The sequence below is a fragment of the Camarhynchus parvulus genome, chromosome 5 (genome assembly GCF_901933205.1).
Source record: "Camarhynchus parvulus chromosome 5, STF_HiC, whole genome shotgun sequence".
Taxonomy (NCBI): Eukaryota; Metazoa; Chordata; class Aves; order Passeriformes; family Thraupidae; genus Camarhynchus; species Camarhynchus parvulus.
Window position 1 is genome coordinate 57,938,978 of NC_044575.1, and position 18,885 is coordinate 57,957,862.

General features: G+C 45.4%; 1 protein-coding gene across 1 annotated transcript in view; it reads right to left on the bottom strand.

The window, feature by feature from the left end:
* Positions 1 to 3,263: 3,263 nt before the first annotated feature.
* Positions 3,264 to 18,885, bottom strand: part of TMEM260 (transmembrane protein 260) — a 32,559-nt gene continuing 16,937 nt past the window's right edge. The window contains exons 4-16 of the mRNA XM_030950389.1: positions 17,353 to 17,530; positions 15,317 to 15,430; positions 13,331 to 13,510; positions 10,982 to 11,022; positions 10,539 to 10,625; positions 10,050 to 10,167; positions 9,633 to 9,808; positions 8,284 to 8,455; positions 7,162 to 7,310; positions 6,127 to 6,303; positions 5,361 to 5,414; positions 4,885 to 4,975; positions 3,264 to 3,789 (exon numbers count right to left, since the gene is read on the bottom strand). Coding sequence (XP_030806249.1) covers positions 3,517 to 3,789; positions 4,885 to 4,975; positions 5,361 to 5,414; positions 6,127 to 6,303; positions 7,162 to 7,310; positions 8,284 to 8,455; positions 9,633 to 9,808; positions 10,050 to 10,167; positions 10,539 to 10,625; positions 10,982 to 11,022; positions 13,331 to 13,510; positions 15,317 to 15,430; positions 17,353 to 17,530 — 1,810 coding nt within the window. The 3' untranslated portion in view covers positions 3,264 to 3,516. The remainder of the gene's footprint in view (positions 3,790 to 4,884; positions 4,976 to 5,360; positions 5,415 to 6,126; positions 6,304 to 7,161; positions 7,311 to 8,283; positions 8,456 to 9,632; positions 9,809 to 10,049; positions 10,168 to 10,538; positions 10,626 to 10,981; positions 11,023 to 13,330; positions 13,511 to 15,316; positions 15,431 to 17,352; positions 17,531 to 18,885) is intronic.

The window sequence follows — 18,885 nt, forward strand, 5'->3', positions numbered from 1 at the left end:
AAGGAAACCATGCAAGCTCGGCAGGAGACCTTTGATCAAACCCTTTTGCTAGCACAATGCCGCGGAACTGTGACTATTCCTAGCAAGGGGCCTTTTCTCGCTGAATGACTCACCAGTGATCTTTGAATGCAGACAAGTTCCTCACCCTCCCTCTTCATTAGCGAGCATTTCTATACAGCCCCTATATAGTGCTCCGAGTCTTGGAGCTATACAATGGGGGGGAAAAAAGAATCCCTACAGATTCTGGCCTCTACTTAGGAAGTGCTGAAGGACTCTGAGTGACTTTATTCATTAAAACAGGTTGCTATTAATTAACTGTCATAATAAAATAAAGAACTATTATTTGCATTTCTTAGTGCGGTCCCTTTAGTAATATGTATAAAAGATGCTTGTAACAAAAATGAATTTATAAGGGAGAAAAAACCCTCAGAAGTCTTTTTTCTCCTCTGCCCCCACCCCCTTTTTTTTTTTCAGGTCTGGGCAGCAGGAGCCTGACTAATTATTAGGACCCGTTTTGCAAGAGAACAAATAGAGGTAAAACACAAATATGAAAGTAATTAGGAAAATGCAAAATCCTGTTTACTTGGCAACCGATTCATGCAACTGAGACTAACGAAGAGCAAATCAGCTTTGCTTGTTTGATAAACTTCAGGGTGCCACCTAAGAGGAGCTGATAAAAATTAAACTCTGCCAGCATCCCTCCGCACCGCCTTTTAGCCAACAGCCTCAGCAACATCCACGCAGCGGCTCCGTCTGCGAGCACCAGCAAATCTCATTTGAACAGGTTCAGGGGGAGGAATTTTGGAAGTTCCATCAGTGCTGGATATTTCCCCCTCCCTGGCATATCTTGTGCTGAACACCCAGCACAGGTCGCTGCATCTCACGCGCTCAGGATTTGCAAGGACACGGAGCACGGTTCTGATTTTCTCCCTAAAAAAGGCATCACCATCCCACTGCTCTTCACACCTTTTGCCAGTGGTAAAGTCCTTTTTGCAGCCACCACCACTGTTTATTACAATACAGGATGATACTTTACTCAGCAGAGCCCCTCTTTTCTCCCAGAGCAGATAGTGGAATCCACAAGAGCTTCCAATTATTTCAAGACTATGCAGCTAAGGAGGGGCATCTAATCAAGATAAATAAAACCCTCAGCTCAGTATATTTGCTTGAATGGATTTGCAATAATGCAGGTAACAAAAGCATTCAAAAATTGGATTCCTAACGCTTTTCTGCCAGGGCTGGAGGACTGGTTTGGAGAAAGGAAGGAAAAAGCTGCACGGAGGAATGTGTGATATTCCCTCTCTCTGTACAAACACTTCTGCAGGGATTGAGAGGAGGGAAGAGATTTAAGTGAGGCACAGCCGACCTGAAATGTAGTCAATTACAACACAAAGAGTTAAAATGACACCCCTGAACTGCTCCTGCTCCCTCTCACCCCTCTGCTTTGTGGCTCTGCAACCCAGAAGCCACAGTTTTCCATCTTTTTATTGCTCATTTCCCATCTGCTGTTCGTACAGGAATGGCTCACAGGAATTGACAGGGAATTGCTATGGAAATCATATACTAGAAAAAATAAATCAAGAGTGAGAGAGTGAAAAGTAAAGGATGTTATTTTGCAACTGAAGTTAGAGATTCTCAGACAGCAGCTTGATTTTTATTTAGGAAGCATTCAGTGAAAGTTGGAAAAATCAGCACTTGGAGAGAAAGAGAGAAGTGGCCCATTTTTAAAAGGACCTTTTAGGAATAGGAACCACATGTCCCTACACACTTCAAACTCCAGACCAGCACAGCATCCATCTGTAACACCCCTCTCTCCTGCTCCGATCCCAATCAGCTCCAGAGGTGCTGTTTCATAATGTGATCTTTACAGAAGTACTTCTTTCTTCTCTGACAATTTTACCAGTCCAGAAATCCTGACCTGGCAGCAAATTTGTCTCCTGCAAAACACTGGGCTGAGATATCACAGAATAACGTATGAAGTTTTAGATAACAGAGCTTTACAGGAACACCCCCAGAGTTTTGTGTCTGTTTTAAGCATCTGAAGTACTGTTAACTGACAAAATATTGAAAAACACATTTTATGTCTTTTTTATTGAAAAGAAGAAGCTGAGTTCTTGTTAACTCCAGAAGTCCCTTGGCTGTTGGGGCAGATTGAAAAGCAGGGTGGATTCACACCCAATTCTTTTGGTTAATGCCCTGATATCCCCAAAATTGCAATTCTGGCATCCCCAGGAGAGCCTAGACAGAGGCCACAACACAGATGCCATGACCCATAGAGAGAGCACCATCCCAGGGGAGAAGCATCCCAGGGGAGCAGCATACCAAAGTAATAAAGAACTCAAAGCAGTAAAGACCATCCCATCATAAAATCCCAAGGGAATGAAAGCAGGCATCCCTGAAAAGCAAGGGAGGCAGAAAAAAAGGGTTGGTCTCTAACCACTCCATTCCAGCAGGACATCCTGTCCTTCTAGTACCTAAAGAGGTTACAGAGAGCTGGAAAGGGACTGTTTACATGGGCATGAAGTGACAGGACAAGAGGGGAAGGCTTCCAAGTGAAGGAGGCAGGGTTAAATGGGATATTGGGAAGAAATTCTTCCCTGGGAGGGTGGGGAGGCCCTGGCACAGGGTGCCCAGAGAAGCCGTAGCTGTCCCATCCCTGAAAATGTCCAAGGCCAGGTTGGACAGAGCTTGGAGCAACCTGGGATAATAGAAGGTGTCTCTGTCCATGGCAGGGGGTTGAAATGAGATGATCTTTAAGGTCACTTCCAACCCAAATCATTCTGGGATTTTGTGATTATGATTCTGCAGCACCCTTGGGCACAGGCACAGCCAGGGCTCAGAGCACATCCAAAACAGTGAATGACCAGGCTCCTGGGAGGGCACCATCCCCCAGCTTGTCCTGCTGGAAACCCACCACAAAAACACACAGACACAGCACAGCTAATGAAAAATGGCTTTAGGAAACCTCTTGGCTTAGCAACAGAGGAAACAATAAAATGCTAAATACATTTTTACATCTAGAATGCATGCTGCATTCATAAATATATATATATATTCACAGTAGAAGTCATAGTTTTCCTGTAAAAGAAAACTCTCTTTTTTGGAACCTGATATTTTATTTAGTGGACCCCAAAAAAAGTTCATTTGGCAACACAAATCAATCAATCATAAATATATATATATATATATATATATATATATATATATATACATATATATATATATACACATATACACATATATATTCACATATTCACAGTACAAGCTCATAGTTTTCCTGTAAAAGAAAACTCTATTTTTCAAAACCTGTTATTTTATTTAGTGGTGAGCTTCTCCCCTAAGCCCAAAAAAGTTCATTTGGCAACAGAAATCAAACACCACAATGTTCCTGCAGAGGGGATCACACTGGATTTCCTCTCTGCTGCCATTTCTGCCACTGTTTCAAACCACTCTCACACAGCCAAGGACTAATTCAGATTTTAAGTCCCGACTTTAACATTTCAGCAGGACCAGGAGCTACCCAGCTTTGCCCCTCAGCTCTGCTTTCCTCCTCCTCAGCCCCTGCAGCTCCTCCCTGAGGTGCTGCACAGCCTGCAGGATGTCCTGGCGCTGGGGATCATCCTCTGCCTTCTGGGTGTAGAGCAGGAAATGTTTCACAGTTTGGGAGAGCAGCATTTCAGGGTCCACATCCCCCCGGCCGAGGCGCAGCATCCTCTCGCAGGCGATGGCGAAGTTTTTGTGCCAGTTCACCGGGTGATGGGGATGGGAGCTGACAATTTCTTTGTATGACTGTTAAAGGAACAAAACAAAAAAAAAAAAGGGGAAAAAAAAAGAGAAAATAGGGGCAGCAAATTAATTGAACAAAGTGGAAGCAACAGCTTTTAACAGTGCTTCAAAACTGCCTGGAAAGAAACAGATGCTATTTAGATGTCCAAGTCCAGAGCTGGAGTATTTCTGTAATTTGCTCTGTGTTTGCCATTCAGCAGCATGAATCAGAAATCCAAGGGGGGCTGAAACGTTTCCCTTCCAACAGCAGCTGTTTGTTTAGAAACATTACAGATGATGGTGATAACCCCACAGCACATTATGTGCTTCCCCCAGAGAGGTGTTACACCAAGCTGGGGGAAGAAAGAGATTTAACTGCCGCGCCTGCAAGACATTTACTCAATATTTCAGGAGATCAGGATGTCTTCCACAGGACTTAAGCAGTCTGTTGACTTGAGTGGGAATATTCATAAGCTCAACAGCAGGCATGTGCCTGGGAACTTTGCAGAACAGCAAAAATCACAGCAAAATGGGCAAGAATTAAGGAAATCATTTGTTGATTCTGTGCTGGAGTATGAAATACTGCTCCTCTCTGCTGACACACACTGATCACTTCGTGCATCTGTTGGCATCTCAGGCAGTCCAGCATTTCCAGAGATACCTACACCAGCTTATGGGTGTTATTCTTTGGTGTGAAATGCAGCAGAATTAATTTGCAGCGAGAAGACTGTCGGATTTTACACTCGCTGGCTCAGACCGCACGACTGTGTAATGACAGAGGGGACAAGTGCAGAAAGGGGACTTCAGGACAAGCAATCTCTTGGCATGGGTTTGGACCCCAGCACAGACAACATAATTATAGCAAAAGCAGGGTGTTGACTGGTTTGCTGCTGGCATCCTCTGTGACCGAGGGGGCAAGCAGGAATGGATAAAATCCCTGAACAAATCTCTTTGGATCGGCTGTGCTCCCAGTTTGGATAAACAAGGGGAATGCAGATTACAGGAAACACTGTATTTCCACGGACTCCAGAAATTTAAAAGAAAAGGGAGGAAAAAAATATGATGGAGGCTAAAAAATTAGGATGCAGGGAGCACTCCTAACCCAAATCCAGGACTTACAGTGTATGCAAATGTGTAAAGTTGTGCTTTCATTTCTGCAGTCACACTGGCTGTTTCTGCGAGGTCAAAGATGAAGAAAGCTGTTTTCATCCTAGGAAAAGGAGAAAAACTTCCATGTGGTAACTGCTTTATGCAACCAGCTGCCATCACAGGGTTATACACAGCTTCAACACATCCACATGTGGGACAGCAAAGCAATCAATGATACAAATTTCTCTCCACAACCTATTTCCTCACCCTACACCCTACTACCTTTGAGAGACTTTGAGCAGAACCTTTTGGTGAACAAAACAGCCACTTTCCTGAAGGCTTTGCTGGGAGCTTCATCTCATCCTGCCAGCCTTTTTCTTCTAAAGCCTGGCACGTGCAGTCCCAATAAGGCCACGGCCCATCAAGCTGCCTGCTTTGGTGTGTGTTTCCACACCAGTGAGCTGGCAGTGCCCACTGGCTGTTGGAAGAGAGCAAAGGAAAATTACCTGGCTTGCCACATCTCCTCGTTGGCAACAGCTTCCCAGGAAGAGGGGCTGAAACTAAATGGGAATGGAAATAAAATTCAGCCATCAGATCCACGTCGCTGAGTTTCACCCACCACAACCCTTCCAGCCCAGCTACAGAGCTCCCAGGCAGAAGAAAACCTGTGGCTCTGACAGCAGGGAATTCAGCTGATTCTCTGTCATTCAAAAAACTTTGTGCCTCTCTCTCCACAAGAGGAGCCTCTGGTATATCAGGTGTTTCACAGCATCCCAGATCTCAGAGCCAGAGATGTTTTTTATCACCACAGGTCAGCCTATGACATTTAAACCCCTGGATGTCTCAATAATTTTAGATCCTGATTAAGTTTTAAGGTCAGAATTGGACCTCATACTTGACTAGAGATGTCCTTGCTGTTTTTCACACTATAAAAATCACAGATCATGAGATGGTTTGGGTTGGAAGGGACCTTAAAGAGCATCTCATTCCAACTCCCTGCCATGTGCAGGGACACCTTCCATTATCCCAGGTTGCTCCAAGCCCCATTCAACCTGGCCTGGGACACTGCCAGGGATGGGGCAGCCCAGCTCTCCGGGCTGTGCCAACATCTCACCACCCTGACAGGGAAGAATTTCTCCCTGCTATCTCTCCAGAACACAAAACATTGAGATTATGGCTCTTGTTTGATTCCTCTAACAATGCAGCAGGTGTAGCAATGCTGCTGGCAGAAAATGATGAGCAGGAAGGAGCAGAGCCTCCTCTGCCTCGTACCTGCCATAGTCTTCAGTCCAGTTATAGAGATTCCTTGTGAGACGAATCCACTCCCCTGGGTCAAACACAGCTCCAGAAGGAACCAACTTTTCACATGTCCCCCAGGGCCAGAGTGAGTGGCTCCTTCTCCACGTTGAGTCTCCCTCATGAAGACCTATGCAGACAAACACTTCCTTACTGCCAAAAAAACCAACAGAGAGAACAATGGTGAAGCCACCTCAGGGACCATGGGCCACCCTGTGTTCCTGAGCCAACCAAACCAAACCACAGCACACTGTGCAGCAAACACACCCACCCAGCACATCTCCCATCAGCATGGGCACGTTTTGGGGCAGGCTGGAAAACAAATTAATTCCCCATCTGGCACTGCCCATCCTGAGCAGCCAGCACAGCTGGCACATCCTGTCCCCTCTTCGGGACATCCCAAACAGGCCAGAAGCTGTAGGAGAAGCCCATTTCTGCCCAGTGGCACCTGGCTGTGCTCCTGTGCCTCCCCACCCTCGCAGGGCTCACCCCAGGCAGTCTAAATGCAGATGCTATTCTTATTCGTGTGAGTATCTAATCCTTTCTCCACTCCTACTAAGCTATTTTTATATGATGATTATTCCTGGAATACATTCATTCTATGCTAATCAGTTGGCCACAATGTTCACAAAGGAGAAGCAGCAGCAATTTGCTCTCCAACCATCGTCGTTCTGAGTACACAGGAACATTCCTATTCTCTGTGATGAATTGTATTGACAACAACAAAAAAATTATCAGTAAACACTCCGCAGATCACCTTTTTTTCCCCTCCTTCCTAAAAACCAAACCAACCTCAAAACAACAGGCAATATTATATCCGGATGGAGTTACTTCTGCAGAGATATTTTGCTTTAATTGCAAAAATAATCTCGCCACCGGGGAGGAAGTCAGTGGAGAAAATTGGTCTTTTGGATGCAGTACCAAGCTGTTCCATAAACAATTTCAAGAGGGGAAAAAAAAAAAAAGGTCAGAGATTTTAGGAAAGCTGTTACATATGAAAGAAATGCTTACTGTTTATTTACTTGGAGGAAACGATGGAGATTAAAGGCGAGTGTCCCGTCGGGTAATGCGCCTTCCACAGGATTCCACCGGTTCCCAGGAAAATGAACGCCAGGTAAATGCTTTGCCAGCTTGGGTAAATACCATCCGTAAGTCATCATCTGCAATAAAAGTTGTTATCACCATCTGAACAGCAATCAGGAGATTTACAGCCAGGAGAAATGGTTTCTGCAGGAGTAATGGCCTTTTGCTCAGGGATGTCACCAACCACGTCAGCAGCGACACGAGACCAGGCTGGGGCACCATGGCCAGGCTGGGCACCATGGTCAGATCACAGCACCAGACTGGGTCACCATGGCCAGACTGGGTCACCAATGGCCAGGCTGGGGCACAATGGTCAGATCACAGCACCAGACTGGGTCACCATGGTCACATACAGAACCAGACTGGGTCACCATGGCCAGATTGGGTCACCATGGCCAGACTGGGGCACCATGGCCAGAATGGGGCACCATGGTCAGATCACAGCACCAGACTGGGTCACCATGGTTAAATCACAGCACCGGACTGGGTCACCATGGCCAGGCTGGGTCACCAAAGCCAGACTGGGTCACCATGGTCACACCTCAGCACCAGACTGGGTCACCATGGTCAAACTCGGCCACCATGGTCAAACTGGGCCACCACAGCCAGACCGGGTCACCATGGCCAGACTGGGTTACCATGGTCACACCACAGCACCAGACTGGGTCACCAGTGCCTTCTGATCGGAGGCATGTGGTCCTCACTCCACCACAAAACAGTCACTGCTGCTAAGACACACAACAGGGACTTGGTTTGGTCAAACACCGGGAATTGGGTTTGTGGTTTGCCAACAATTTGCAAAGACAGGTGTGAGGATGATGTGGCAGTGGAAGTGTGGGTGACCCATCCTGTAACTCTTTTTTCTTTTTCCATTTCTCAGTGAAAAAGGAATGTACACACCACAGTCCATCCCAGGGTTACCCATGACTCTTTAAAAAAAATCAATTTTATTAATTTCCACATCATTAATTCTAAGGAGACAAAGGAACAACTGAACTTTTGCAGCTGATGTTTAAATCTGCCTTTCTAAACAGCACTTTCTGAACGTACCTCCTGGTCCACCAAGGTGATATCTGGCCTCATCCCCTCACAATAATGAAGGTAACGAAGAGCATTCCCAGGCAAGTCTCCTCTGAGCAGGATCACTGCCCCCATTGGCATGGAGGACAGCACGTTCCTTGCAAACTTATCAACAACATAGTTGTTGCTCTGATCACAAGTGCTGAAGAGAACAGATGGAAAACACAATGTTTAAACCAAGTATTTGCATGGCTTGGCAGAAATTCTGAACAATTTTATGCAATGGGCACCCACAGGGGAAATCCGCCCTGGTCAGGCTGGAAACATCACAGTCACAGAATGGTTTGAGTTGAGACTTTAAAGAACATCTCACTCCATCCCCCTGCCATGGGCAGGGACACATTCCATTGTCCCAGACTGCTCCAACCCCATCCAACCTGGCCTTGAACTTCCAGGGATGGAGAGTGTCAACAACTTAAGCACTACAACAACTTAGTATCTCCATTTCCAGAGAAAATGAGATGCAGAAACAAAGCATTTAAAGCACAGGCACTCAGAAAGCACCACCCTCTACAGTTTTGCCAAAATACACATCTTCACCTTAATTCTTATTTCTTCTTGGACTAAATCTAAAACCTTATTAGTTGGTGCTGGAAATGCCAGTCCAACATTGGTTCTGTAGAGCATTTGAAATCCTCCTCATCCTTTAATGTTTCCATTAAGACGGAAAAACCCGAGTTTTTATAGTGTCAGGCAGAAGTTGGTTTACATGATCTGAGATTGGATCATTTCCATTGAAGTTGCGTGCACATACTTCAGATATGGATTCAGATGACACTTGAGAACAGGAGCTATGATTGGCTCACCTATGGACAAGCCTTTGGAAAAGGTGTGCCAAAGAAAGGATCCCTGAGGATGAAGTCTACACTTCCTTGGTCAGCCTGTACCTGAGCATCCCTACCAGGACACTGATTCCTATCCAAGTAACTAGATGGGTTATGGGATAGGGAAGCTCCAAACTACAGATTTAAATCTTCAAAAATGGGGAAAAATCAGAAAAAACTTCAGGGCACAAAGTAGAGTGAAGGAAAGCAAGAGAAGTTCAGGTCATATGAATTCTGCAAACCTCCTTAGGAGACAAAGCACAGATTTACAAGGGTTTTTTAGAAATTTATGTATCTACAGAGGTTTTTTTTCCCTCAGCCTCCGTGACATCTCCATTTACAGCCTGGAGTGACTCTGAGGGAGATCAAACCAGGACTGTGACCATGCAAGCTTAAGTGGGGTGTGAAAAGAGCCTTCCCCACTCCCAGCCAAGGCCAGAAACCCCAGGGGCACCCCAGGTCACCCAGCGAGGTGGCACCGAGGGAACTTCTCACCTGTAATTTGCCCAAAGTTGAGAAGCCACGAGGGCAAGAGCAGGAAGCCACTCCAGGCATGGCAGCAGCCAGGTGCCCCCCAGCACAGTGCCCCTCCCAAGGCTGGCCAGTGTGGCCCAACCCAGCCCTGCCAGCACAGCCACCACAGCACTGCTCTGCAGCCAGAACCGCTCCACCTAGGAGAGAGAATCCCAGAACTGGGCTTGGGCTGGAAGGGACCATACAGATCATCCCCCATCCCACACCTCCCACTAGACCAGGTTGCTCCAAGCCCCATCCAACCCGGCCTTGGAGCTGTATTTTGGCACCTTCTGCAGTTCTAAGACAACTGCCTGCTACTGGTCAGGTGGTTTTAAGGTTTTGAATGTTTCTCTCAAAAATGTATCATGCCAGAGCAACTTTGGGAGTGCAACTTACCACACCTAGAAAGAGAGGCTTTCTAACATCCAAATTTGCTCTCCAAGCAAAGAAAAGGGAATAAAGGCAGAGCATTCCAGTGAAGAGCCAGATCACAGGTGATTTCTGCTGCTTTTTCCTATAAAAAATAATGTATCACCCCTGAGACATGATGAAAAAACAAAGCAAAAATTATATGTGCTTGAACTCCTTGCATACCTAAATGCATTTAACACAAGGAGCTGATGAGTCTTTCTTTACCTTTTCCATTTATGAAACTTCTGTTTTCAAAGCACAAAGCCATCAGCATTTCAGGACTTTCAAGCTTGCCACCTACCAAGCCACAGGGTTAACCAGGAGTAAGGGGTATTTTGCTCTTTATAATTGATGACCACAGCCAATTGCTGCAATTTCTGCAGCAGCAAGCAGAAGGCAAAACAAGCTGCCCATGCAGGCAGTAATAAAAATGAGAAAAAAAATGCACATTGAAGCAAATATTGTTCAACTTACAGTGGCAGTGCTGTGCTCACACAGGCCACCAGTGCCAGGGCAAGGACAGGAAGGGAGAGCTCTGACTTCATCTGTGCCAGCTGGAAACTGTGGAGAAATTAAAGTGTGGATGTGTCACCCCCAAATCATCCCTGCACTCAATTAAAGTGTCAGGGGAAACAGGGAATAAGCACAACAGAATATATTCCCATTCTGCTGGGATTGAGTCTACCAGAAATGGGACAAGGTGGGTTATGTGGTAAAATTTTGAAGGGAAAATTACTGGGATGGGGGATTCAGTGTTTTTCCTTCAGTGGGAGAGACAGAGGGCAGGAATGCTGTCCCTGTGCTGGACACACATGGCCCCAGCTCTGGACAGGGTGAGGAAAGGAGGGACAGGAGCCACTCTGGCCCAAAGGACAGCAGCAGCAGCAGGTGAAAGGCACAGCCAAGGTGTCACTCACAGCAGCATCTCTCCCATACTGGATCCTGTCTCAGACTTGGCCTGAAATAAAAACAAAGGAAACCCATGAGGAACCCACACACTGATTGGGGAAAGGAAAGTCTCCTCATTTTCTGTTTGCAGGGAAGGCAACAACCTCTGCTCAAACCTTCACTGCAAGGTGTTCTCCCATATTCCTGTTTTATGTGATGCCACTGAAGGATTCACCCCCTGGATAAGCATTTCTGCAAGGTGCTGACAACTCATTATCCTGTGATTAGAGCATGGCATATGGTTCAACCATGATCTCTGCTGTACCATGGAATAATTTGGGTTGGAAAAGCCCTCTCAGATCAAGTCCAACCATTCCCCCAGCACTGCCCAGCCCACCAATAACCCATGTGCCCAAGTGCCACATCCACACATCTTCTAAATCCCTCCAGGGATGCGGATTCCACCACTGCCTATTCAGCCTATTCCAATTCCTGACCATTCTTTCTGTGATTTTTTTTCCTAATATCCAACCTAAACCTCTCCTGCCACAACCCGAGGCCATGTTCTGTATCTTCATGGTGCAATTATTTTCTGTGACATCTCCCCACAGCCTGAGACAAGCTCAATTCCTCCTTGCTTACCAGACTTGCCCCAGTCTCCTCTGCCCTGACAAATGCAGAGCTGTACAAAATCTTTATGAAATAATGAGAATTTTTATTGCAGAGACCTGCAATCCATGGCACATGACTGGGAAAAAGACATGCTGTGTGGAGGGGAGGAATTACCTTCATTGCTGCTTGTTAGAAAAGTGGTGGCTACCACATTAAAGATAAGGTGAACAGATTCAGGAAGTCTGGAAGGAATATTTAATCTCAATAAAAATGAAACAGCTAATTGCATCCAGGATTTGATTAAAAAATAAGTGTTAGAGGATGGAGAGCCAGCTCACAGCTCCTGCAGCCCCACCTGGCTGGCAGCTGATGGCCCTGGACACATCCACCAGAGAGATGACATTTCTGATCCATGGCTTACAGGTGGAACCCTCTCCAAAATATTTTCTGGCCTTTTTTTTATGACCCTGCCTGCCCTTAAAACAGAGCTATGGGATGTAAAAGCTGTCTGTCCACCCCGCAGTGCTCTGGCATTATCCCAACTGGCACCGGACCAAACGTTTGGATTTTGCTGTATTTATTGCTCCTGCTTCAGACAAGTTCATCCTAAATGTGATTTGTGGTGTAGGATTACACACAGTCCATCCCTAAGCCTCCTGAACATCAACTTGAATTCATCACATTTGATGGAGAGAGGAGTTAAGGGATTTGCATGCCTTGGTATTGCTCTGCCCAGTGGAGGCCGATTCTCACAGACAGCTGGGAACAGGACAACAGGGGAAGTCTCACAGGTCCTTCAGAGGCTGGAGCTGATCTCTGCAGGAGTTTTTGGGCAGATTTAGTGGCAGCAGCAGGAATTATCATGCCTTTTGACACACACACATCCTACAGCCACACAGCCCTCTGAGAAGGGTGGAATGGCACAGTGGCAGTGATGCTGTGTCACGCTGGCTGCATGTGAAGGGTGATTTCTGAGGATGGGGAGCTCCAGGACTCCAGGGAGTGACAGAACATGTAGACCACACCTTTTTTATTATTTGTTGGTGTGATTTCCCAGCCCTCTGCCCTGAAAACTTGGAAGCAGGACAGACTCTGGGGTGATGGGCTGGTGATTTCTTTGGGTGGCCAGACCCAACATCCAAGTGAGCGCTGGAGGAGGAAGATGCAAACCCTACACTCTGAAAGCAACCACGGATTCTTCCCTCCCTTGGCAAGAGCAGAGACCTCAATACACCAGATCAGAGGTTCCTGAGAACTCTCAAACCAACCATTCACTTAAATTCAACATTAGAAAGTTAAGAGGAATAATTTAGAACCCTCAAACCAACCACTCGCTTAAATTCAGCATTGGTAAATTAAAGAGGAATAGCTTTTAAATGAAAACTGCTTGTGACCTCTTTAAATGTCTGAGTTAAAAATAGAAAAATAAGATAATATTCATCTTAAAAACATCACAAAATTGATGTCACCGACTCCCTCTGGCACAGTTTGTTCTTTGGGCTCCTACACACATAAGACACCCATACAGCTCCCAGGAAATACTTTGGCTCACCCCATAAGGCAATGAGAATTATCTCTATGCTTTCCCAGCCATGTGACCCATTCCCAGAAAACCTGACAGGTCAGGAGGTCGAAATCCAAAATGAACGCTTAAAAATTGAAACATTTTCAATTTCCTTCCCCGCAGCCCTTAATCATCACAAACAGAACATCTCTGCTGTTGCATAAGTGAAAAGGAAGCAATTGAGGCAGTGACCCTTGTTTACCAGATTGAATGTCCCATATTCTTCCCTCAGAAAGTGGGTCAAAAATCCTTGAAAAGTCGTCTGGTCTCCCCATGTCCAGCGGGCTCGATTGAGGTAGGACGAAGCCGGCAGATAGAGATAAGGCAGCAAACCAGCCAAGAAGCATAAACCCAACTTCAGGAAATGGCCTAGGGACAATTCCTGCACCAAAATATGTCATATTGCATAACAATGTTTATTTTAGTTTAATCACGCTGGAACTTCAAGTACAGATAAAGAAAAAACATCAAATATATTTACACAGAGCTGATCTCTCAATTTATAGTAAGTCCCTACAAAATGCTATGTTAAACCTTACGATTTTGTGGATTACTAGGAAACTGCATCAAACTGATCTCCTTTGCATGGCAGGGTGAAATTTAAGTGAAGCAAATAATATTAGCTAGGACTCATGAGTATCATACTCATTGCATCTTTCACATTTAAATCATGGCATGACATGCATAGATGGCTGAAGCACTGCAAGGCTGAGATAACCCACTTTGCAGCGATTAAGAGTTGGCTGGTTTTCCATCTGGCAAAAAAAAACCCACATAAATGCTGCTCTAGTACAACTGCACACATCATCACCATCATCAGGAGTCAGTTTTGCCATTTACTTGATCGTGATTAGGCTGGCTAAATTGGATAGGCCAACTTTTGGGGTGGGATTTTCGACACTGCCTAAGGGGTCAGGGAGACAAGACTTTCAAAGGGACTTGTGTGCCTAACTCCTTTAAGTGCTTTGGAAAATCCAACCCTAGAATATTGCACGCTTGCTTTGTCGTTAGCCACTGCCCTGTCAATCAAAGCACTTCCTTGGCTTTGATTTGGGGTTACTGGGAGTGATGATCTATGGAGCAGAGAAAGGAGCTTGATAATGATGGTGGTCAGAGCTCCTCCAGAAGAAAGGTGGCTCATTTGTACTTTTAAAAGGCAGTTTTCCATCCATTTCCATCTTACTCAGTGGTTTCCTGCAGCAGGCACTACTGGGCTGTCCAAAGTATTTCTCAGGATTATCATATTGGCACAGCATTGACTTTGCTGGAAATCACAGAGGTCTCTCTGGACCTCCCTGCTCAAAAAAACCCCCAAAACAAACGACAAATATATTGCAGAAGTGATTATTGATTGTGTTAATGGAAATATATAGCCAGAAAAGGGAGTTGCTGGGAATGCTGAAGAGATTTTGGATCAAGCTTGTCTGTGTTGCATCATATTTCTTGCAGCTCATGTGCTTCACCCAGGCTTAGTTATGCCCTGTGCCACTACTGAGAACCACACAGGGTGGATGTGGCTTTTCCTGGCTTCCACCAGGGAGCCAACACACAGAAATTCATCTCCAGGGGAGCTGATGGCATGGGAAGTCTGAATTTTCAGTTCCAAGTATTTTTTAGTTCACAGGGTATTTGCAAGCAGCTGGGGCAGAGCTCTCCTGTGCCAGGGGACACAAGGGGATCACAGATTACTGGCATGAACAAAGACCTAAACTGTGATCACAGAACCCCAGAATGGTTTGGGCTGGAAGGGAACTCAGAGATCATATTGTTTTAACCCCCTGCCATGGCAGGGACACCTTCCACTGTCCCAAGCTGCTCCAAGCCCTGTCCAACCTGGCTTTGGACACTTCCAGGCATCCAGGGGCAGCCACAGCTGCTCTGGGCACCCTGTGCCAGGGCCCCACACTCTCTCAGGGAAGAATTTCTTCCTAATACCTAAATCTAATCCTTCCCTTGATCAGGTTAAAGCCTCTTGTCCTATCACTCCATGCCCCTGTCAAAAGCCTTCTTGTAGACCCTCTTTAAATCAGACCCTCTTGAGATCAGTGGCTGTGGTGTCAGACTGTAACTTCAGTGGGTTATGATTAATCACATCAACTTAGAAGTGACACAAGTTCTGGGGGAGAAGAATCAATCCCAGCCTCAGAAAAACAGAGGTGTGAGTGTGTAAATGTGTGTAAATACATACCCTCTTTCTGAAAAGCTGTGAGAGAACCCAGGGCACAACACAAGCAACATAAAGCACTATGGTGTGCTGATTGCACAGACTGAGCCCACAGCAAAAGGCACCCAATTTAGAGATCTGAGAGGGGAAAACAAAATAAAAATTCACAATTACTATTTACAAGTCTGCAAAAACATCCAGAGATCAAAAAGATTCAGCACAGCATCCTTAGAGGAGAAAGGCAAATACACCAGTGAGCACTGGTCAGTTGTAACACAGAACTCAGGGGATATTTTTATTTGTCACAGAGAGATTCCAACTGTTTAAAGAAAACATTCTTTAAGAAGTGTCCAGCTGAACAGCCATGTCTCCATGCATACAGAGATCCTGTGCAGCATCATCACATCATAATGATGGGATGAGTCCAATTCCTGAACCCAGCTGCACAGGGGAGGCTGCCCAGCAGTTCACTCTGAGTGATTTTTCAGAAATGTCCTAAAATAAAGCCATTATCTACAGAAATCTAATTTTTTTTTTTGTAGCAGGAATTATTTTTTTCCTCTTTGTTAGGCACAGAGGGCTAAAGTCAGGGCTGCACAAACTTCCTAAGCCAAGGCAATTAAAGGTGACACCCTCATTATTCTAAAATCTCAAACCTGTTCCAGTGCCCAACCACCCTCTGGGGAAAGAACCTTTTCCTGATATCCAACCTAAACCTCCCCTGCTTGTTCCAGCCCCTGGTGAGGGTGGCGTGTGAGATGCAAACACTTGCCTTGGTGTAGTGATGGGATCACCTTGTAATTTTTAATTAACTGCTCAGCATTCCACGCTGGACACTGCCCTGCCATGGAACCACCTTGCCATTAGTTCAGAAAAACCTTTGTGGGTCTCAGAGCTGCCTGGCAGGGCTCAGAACCACCTCAGTCATTTTTTAAGTACATGGATGAGCTCCAATATGATGTCTGTATGACCATCTGATTTATGAAAAGCACTGCAAGCTTGCTGTTGGCAGCCTGGCTTCTTCCAGGCGTGGGATGTCAGACACTCAAAAAAACATTGGAACAAGCTCCTTAACTGCTTCTGAAAATCTAATTTTGAAAATCCCATTGGAAACCAGGCATGTGAAACATGGGAGAAGGTTGGAAAATGCCCAGCTCCATGTCTGTGGAGTTCAGGTTGTGGGGATCTTGGGACTGCTGCTCGTTAGAAAATAATAATAATTTTTAAAAAATCCAATGGTAAAACAAGGTCTCTGTAGCCATTGATAAAACATGTTATTTGAGAACTCATGAAGCTGAGTAAACTACCACTGCAGACTCCTGAAATTCTAGCCTAGCCTGACAAAAATCCCTTTATTCACACAATTTACAGGAGTCACAGCAGGCAAGTCTGTCGGAGGAAAAGAGATCAGATGTTCGGGCAAACAAAAGTAGAAAGAACAAGACTGCTGAGCAAAAATATCATTTGGCTGACTAGTCTGCTTATAAAGTAGAAAATACAGCATGAAATTTAAAGTCTCTGTGTTTAACAATGCCATTATTTTAGGGGCACATTTAATTTCAAAAGAAAAACTGATTGAAAATTTGCTCATTCCCGTTTTTGAGTTGGAACCTGGTTTCTGATTAGATGAAGGTTTCTGTACCATATATCCATTTACCCCCAAGAAAATTACCAATTCTTAAAAACAAAACCTTGAACACTCACAGCCTAGCTTGTGTCTTTGATGCAGGATGAACTAAAATGTTTAGATTGAAATGATTTTGGTTTTCCTGCTTCCATCCTCTGAGTATTAAATAAATCAAACCCAAACCCATCCAACAGGTTCCAACTCAATCCTTAAGCAAAGTGGGCAAGGTTTTTTCAATATCTGTCACTTTTGAACATCCAGGTAGGTCAGGGATGGACCTCACCCAGCACAGGTGCTGAGGCAAGACCCAAAATTTGGCCTTTTTACTTGAACAAAACTAAATCAGCAGTAAATGAACAGGAAATTAAACAAACAGGTGTTAACCAATTACGAAAAAAATAAAGAACCATTCCGTTTGCTTGAGATGTTTTACCTTTGATCTCTCCTTTGCAGTGGATGCCTCCTCAAAATGAGCAGTGAGAGCCATCAGCAGCCCCACAAACAGATTGTTTAAGCTGAAAACCTCCGCCGTGATGGACCACTGCCATGTTAGACGAGAAAATGAAAACACCCCCGCAGCAAGGATTCCTCCAGCATATGAGCCAGAAAGCCTGCAAACACAGATAACATGAAATCTTCTTTTCCAACAAAAAAAAGAGCCTACTTTATTGTCCTTTTTGTAATTTTTTTTTATTTAAAAAAACATACTGCAGCAGCAGCAATGAGTGCCACCCAGCACCCTGCCAAAACATTATATGGTTAAGATCTCCCTAATAATTTCTCTGCTAAGGATTGCCATTGGGAGGAGCACAGCCTCTTTGCCAGCCACCCAACACCAAAGAATCTGCTTCTTCTCGCCATGAAAACTTCCAGGATTGAATTTGCTTCAGAAATCCTGATGAGGGAAGGCCCAGAGGGTGCAGGGAGCCAGGGAGTCATGGCTTTAATGGGATACTCTGGAGGAGATGCCAGCAAGGGTGCAGCCTTCAATTCATCCAGGAGCTGAATTAAGAGTGGATTAGAGCTATTCAGGATGGACAGCATTGGCAGGGCTTTCCTGGGGAGGGGGTTGGTGTCCTGGGGATTGCAGCACCCACAGTCCCAGCAGGGAGAGGTCAGGAGTGTGGGAAATGGGTGCCAGCTCCAGCAAGACGGAGGGAGAGGGTGAAGCACCTAAGCTGGCCATCTCTGGGACTCCCAGATGGGATTATGGCACATTCCCCACGGAGCTGCCTGCCCAGCTCAGCTGGATGCTGCAGCCAGCACAGGCAGCCCACGAGGTGGAATTCAGGAAACCCATTCCACCACAGTGGCTCTTCCCACCCAGCCTCACTGGGAGCAGCTCTGGCTCTGCCTGTCTGGAAGCTCTCTCCTTTAGGAAGTCACCCTGAAAAGAAGAAGTGTAGGGCATCACAACATGCTCAACCAAGCTTTATTCAAAAATACAAATAGCTGTGGCTGTGGTCAAAGCTACAGGCCAGAAATTCACCATTCCACTGTAAGACTCAGCTAGTCTCCACCAAAAATTGGGTATTTTTCTAATTTCACCCCAGAAACACAGAGTTCCATTTAATCCTAACAATTCTAGCAGGTTTAAGCAAAAAAAAAAAAAAAAAAATAAACTACCCAACCTCTTCATCAAACTACACATGTGATTTCCACATGAGGAAGCTCCTGACAGAGCCCTCTCTACAAGGGCTCCTCTGCTTGGTTTGCCAGAGTAGCTGAAGGTATCTGGAAAATAGGACTAATGATTTTTATCTCCTTTGTGAAGTATTTTAAGATCTGCAGCTGCAGGATGTAGCCAAAGGGTGAGAAGCATGGAGTTAACACGGGGAAAAAAGGAAACAATTCTGAGGTGTTCCAGGCCAAGCTCAAGGTGACAGCGAGTTCAACGTCAAGACTGTGGGAAGAAGTCTCAAAAAGTCAACAGAATTGGGAAAAAAACTGAAGAAAAATACCGGGA